The sequence below is a fragment of the Cyprinodon variegatus genome, unplaced genomic scaffold (genome assembly GCF_000732505.1).
Source record: "Cyprinodon variegatus isolate N-32 unplaced genomic scaffold, C_variegatus-1.0 Scaffold239, whole genome shotgun sequence".
NCBI lineage: Eukaryota > Metazoa > Chordata > Actinopteri > Cyprinodontiformes > Cyprinodontidae > Cyprinodon > Cyprinodon variegatus.
In genome coordinates, this window is record NW_015150692.1 from 974576 (window position 1) to 979793 (window position 5218).

The 5218-nt window shown below is 38.0% G+C and overlaps 1 protein-coding gene across 1 annotated transcript in view; it reads left to right on the forward strand.

Annotated features, from left to right (window-relative positions):
- LOC107089107 overlaps positions 1 to 1398 on the forward strand; it is a 12308-nt gene extending 10910 nt beyond the window's left edge. The window contains exons 10-12 of the mRNA XM_015381672.1: positions 224 to 395; positions 493 to 641; positions 899 to 1398. Of these exons, the coding sequence (XP_015237158.1) occupies positions 224 to 395; positions 493 to 641; positions 899 to 1077 (500 nt within the window). The 3' untranslated portion in view covers positions 1078 to 1398. The remainder of the gene's footprint in view (positions 1 to 223; positions 396 to 492; positions 642 to 898) is intronic.
- Positions 1399 to 5218: the final 3820 nt, after the last annotated feature.

Below are 5218 nucleotides of genomic sequence, written 5' to 3' on the forward strand. Positions count from 1 at the left end.
AGTGTTAACGAGCAGTTGGACAGGTGTACCTAATAAAGTGGCCGGTGAGTGTATATAGTGATATTGCAATATCGGGATAATATCGTATCATGACCAAAGTAATGTGACGCGTATCATATCAAAGCGCCCATGCAAATACTCCTCAAATACACCTAAACATCAGTAATATTTATTTCTTTGTTGTATTTTAAACTGGGCTTCTTCTTTCTCTCCTTGTTTGTAGAAACTCCGGCGTTCCACATGTTAGAGAGGGTGCTGACAAACAGAAGGACTCTGAAGGATGTTGCCAAACTCAGCCCTCACCACCAGACCTCGTCTCTGGAGGCTTTCCACAGCGTTATCCTTCATTTTACACCAAAGAATGTCATCTTTCCATTTATCGAAAAGCTGTGCAGGTAAATCAATTCAGGGTTACTTGGAACTCATGAGAGTTGTAGCCTAAACTTTCTATCATTATGATCATCAGTAATTTTAGCTTTCTTTCGCTTTCAGGCTTTACCTGGCTGCCATGCATTACAACGAGAACGCTAACCGATCACAAGCAAAAACACGGGAAGGCGTGCCCCTCTTCAAGGTCCACTTTCCAAAGGCTATGAAGGGAGAGTGTAGCATGAAACCACATAGGACCAAACCGACATTCAGTAAGCGTTCAATTCTTCGAATTTTTGACTAGAAATGATTTAATTTGCAGCTGTAAGAAACTCTCTCACTTAAACAAAAATATAAAACAGAATACAGTATAACTACAATAGAGAAAACAAACATAAATGAGTAACTAAATTAGAGCCAAGTACCAGAATTTATTTATCCACATTTGAGCATTTTGTTAAAATATATATACATTTGGTAATTATGATTAAACAAGGAAACAAAAAGTTTTGCTTGTCTTATGAAACAGGCTATGTTGCTGACTTGATGGGCCTCATATTTGATAAAGTCTTTGTGGACCCCACACCCTACACCAGCGCCCTGTTGGCCATCCCTGTCCCAGAGGACTTCATAGAACAGTATGAGCGGCCGGAAAAGGAGGAGGTCATCGCCAGCTATGTCTCCAGGCTCAACCGAGGCTCCGTTTGAATCCCACATAGGGGCCTTTATCATTAGGGAACTCTGTGTTGAAGCTCAGAACCACGAAAGCTGGACGACCCAAGAAGCACCAGCTCACAAAACTTCAAAAGGCCAAAACTAAACAGTGGAAACATGTTTGTTGTTGCAGAGATTTTGACATTCGATGTGTGTCAAACTTTTTTTAACGCCGTTGTGTGCTGGATTGGCCCTGTTTTATTGAATGAAATTGTTAGGTTTATTCTTTATACATCATGTGCATTGTTACTTTGTTAGCCAGATTAGTCAGAGTAGAAGGCCTTCCTTCACATTGTGGATGTCACTGTGTGTATGGAGGCCATCTAATCAGGACAGCCTTCATGTCTTTAGAAATACACAGGATATGAGCACATGTTGGAGCCGGACTGATAGAGGAGAGCTATCTGTAACCCTGAAGCATAGAGGCAAGCTGCATACAGGTCAGGGCATGATGGCGTGTCAGTTTCTGATACGGACAGCTAAGCATCCATTTAATGCAACACATAGACACATGAGGTATAAGAAGCAGGAGATGACCTTGTTCGGGGCTCAATCTTTGCCGGACGCTCGCTGACGTGTTTTTAAGCCCACAGCTGTGCAAGCTCCAAGCAATTTCTCTGTCCTGTAACGACCTGATCTAGAATAAACTCTGTTACTTTTTACTCCTGTTTTTATAGTCCTTTTTATATGTTTTTACCCAGTTTGAGTTAAGAGTAGTAAATAACTTGCTCCAAGGAAAAGAACCGAGGCGCAGCTGCCTTCAGGGGGACATAACTTCCACATATTAACAAAATCCTTGAAAATATGTGGAGAAATGACACAATCATCATTAAAAATGTTATTTTCATGGATTTGTTTTTTTATATTTATGTCTGCTAAAGAAAAGCAAGATTTTCCTTTACATTTTATTTTTTATATATAGAGACAAGGACCTTTCAGAAAGTGCAGCACAGTGATGCATTCCTCTCAGCTACAGTTGATTATAAATGCCTTTCCTAATTAAACACTGAAACATTTATTTCTTTTTCAACTCTCATTCCAAATCCTTTTTGAAATTGCATTTCCTTTTGGCTTTACAAGCTCATTCACCTTCTTTTAGACTTAGACTTAAACAGACTTTATTGTCATTTTGTTTACACAGAGTGAATACCAAAAGAAATTTTGTTCAGTACAGCTCTCAAGACATGTCCATTTTTAAAGTGCAGCATTGATAAAATGTAAACATGGTAATCAAATGTAAACATAAGACTGATTTATAGTATGCAATGTTCAGCGCTTTTTTTTTTTTTTTTTTTAACTCATTTTCACCTCTGTGACCCTTCTGGTTCCTGAGCACACGGGAAACCAGTTTGACCAATCACAGTTGCTCCTCAGATGTAACCAGCTCCCTCATTGGTCTCTTTGTTAATCAATTGTGGCAGTCTAACCAATGATTGATATTGATTAGTTTGTAGTGTGCTCAAAGACCAGAGGGGTCACGCAATAGGTAAATAGAGCGGTAATGCAAAAAGAAAATGTAATTTCAAGACGGATTTGAAAATGCATGTTGAAGAACAAGATGGAATAAAGAATAATTGGTTTTTAAGTTTCAATTTAGAAATAGGTTTTGAAAATACATTTTCAAATTCCAGTATTTAAATATGAATCAATAAATACAATTTAGAGTTCTTTAATAATACATACTAAAAATATATTTTCAAATATGATTTCAAATTGCAGTATTTAAAAGTAAAATTTTTAATGTCTTTTTTCTTTTTCACCTATTCCTCCCCAGATTAACACTTGATAAAACATTGATTAACCTAGTAACGTTGAATTACAGGGCTAATGTTTAGTTGTAATAACTAAGCCTGTGGATAATGGATAATGTTTGCTGGTTGTGCATTTCTTTTTCATAATTAGATTTGGTTTGTTTTTCTGAGAAACACTTGGTATTTGTGTTTTATTTTTCAATAGGTATAAGAAAAGCGTATATATATCACACAAAGTTTAAACGAAATGAGAGGCATTATGGCGTTGTATTGGCATTTTTAACTTTCCAACTTTCAGTGGACATAACACAAGACTAATATTCTTTATGGGCTGAAGAAAGAAAAGTTTAATAATGACCTTACCATTTTGAAACGTCTTTTTGCGTTCTTGTTCTTTGCATATCTTCTCCTTGAAGTTTAGACAAATGGTCAAATTGGTTCAGATGTGCTCCTTCTAGCCGCCATATTTACAAACCCAACAAATCAACTAAGTGGTTGTCATGGTTACTGGTTGTAACCATGATAGCCTTCGGGATGGGGGTGACATTAAGTAGGCCACCCAAATAGCTTCGACCGTTGAGGCTGAATGAGGTTTCTGGTAAATGCCTTCTGCCACATCTGAGGATTTGCACCAACAACAAATACATACCCACTGTTCATATTATTCATCTATGAATGTATTATTAGACCTTTAACAAAATGCCTAATCTGTCTAATGATACTAAGAGATTATTGTTTGTTTTTTTTACTAGCGCCAATTCATTTGGCCTTTCCAATTAAGCATTTCATCTACCAAAAATCTTAGGAATGATACCTGCAGTGCCAGTTTGAAGTTTAGATAAGTACTTGGTGTAAGATGTTTACCACTGAGGACCATTAATTTAGACTTTTGTACGTTCAACGTTAATCTATTAAACTGAAACCATTTTTTTTTTGTGTTTGTGTGTGTGTGTGAGGCCGGTTTTGCCAATATAGCTCTGGGAATTGATGTCCCAGATCAGACCAGAGAATCTTCTTTCTCATAGTCTGGGAGTTCTTCATATGTTTGAGGAACTTTCTCCCATCTCCCTACTGCATCTCTGGAGCTCAGTCACACTGATATTTGGGTTCTTCTTTACCTCTCTCAACAAGGTACATTTGCAACAATTGCTCAGTTTGGCTGGATGGCCATGGCTAGGAAGAGTTCTGGTCGTCCCAAACCTCTTCAATTTAAGGATTATTGAGGCCACTGTCCTCTTAGGAACCTTGAGTGCTGCATGCTGTGCATTGCCTAAATTCTTTCCCTTAGCTCCTTGGACTGTTCCTTCAACCTCATGATACTCATTTCCTCTGACATGCACTATATAAAGTTAGATCAGTCTCAATTTTCACAAATAAATATATGTGATTCATACAAACACAGGACAAGATCCACACATGCACAACACGATTCACACACGCACCAAAAAATCCACGGTGACGGAGGATGTGAGATCTCGGGGTAATTCATCCCACGTGGAGTACTTTCTTGTGATTTGCTTATACAAGGGAGCTTTGCGATTGGTGGCAAACCATCCCCTGTTTAAAAAAATGTATTTGTGTTTTGAGGCACGTCAGGAGACTTTTAAAAATCCACACACAAATGCTGTGAAGTTTAAAGACCACTGGTACTTTGTAATTTAATTTATTATTGTTTATGGACCAGAAATACTTTGGTGAATCTTGTTCTCTGCATGTGTGGATCATGTATGCTTGCATCAATTCTCATCATCTGTAGATTTTGTCCTTTGTGTGTGTGGATTTTACACTGTGAGCTGTAAGGTTTAATATAGACAGGTGTTTGTCCTTCCCAATCAAGTCCATTCAGTTTAATTAAATACAGCTGGACTCCAATAAAGGAGCAGAACCCTCTGATGAAAGATCAGAAGAAAAAATTTAGATTTTTTCTGTCAAGATGGGGTGCTGGGTACATTAATGAGAAATAAAATAAACTTTTTTGATTTTAGCAAATGGCTGCAATGAAACAAAGAGTGAAAACTGAACACTTTTCGTACCCATCCCTCTATAGGGAACAGACCCAGGAGGAGATCCCCAGACCTCCCCATACGGGAAGGGGGCAGGCAAAATAAACAGATAAAAATAAATGACAAGCGTGTCGTCACGCACCGCACAAAGCATAGAATTAGACTGAATAGATCTGCCTTTATGGATCACTCACATTGTCACCAATACCTGAGGAGACATAGGAGCATACGGACTGGCAGATATTTTTTATAAACATATTTTGCCTGACGGGTTGGTGGATGATACATGATGAAGAAGACTGTTTCAAATGGGAAAGAGAGAGAGATAGAGGAGAAAAAAAGGGGGGGGGGGGGGGGCAATGAGAATCAAGGAAATAAACT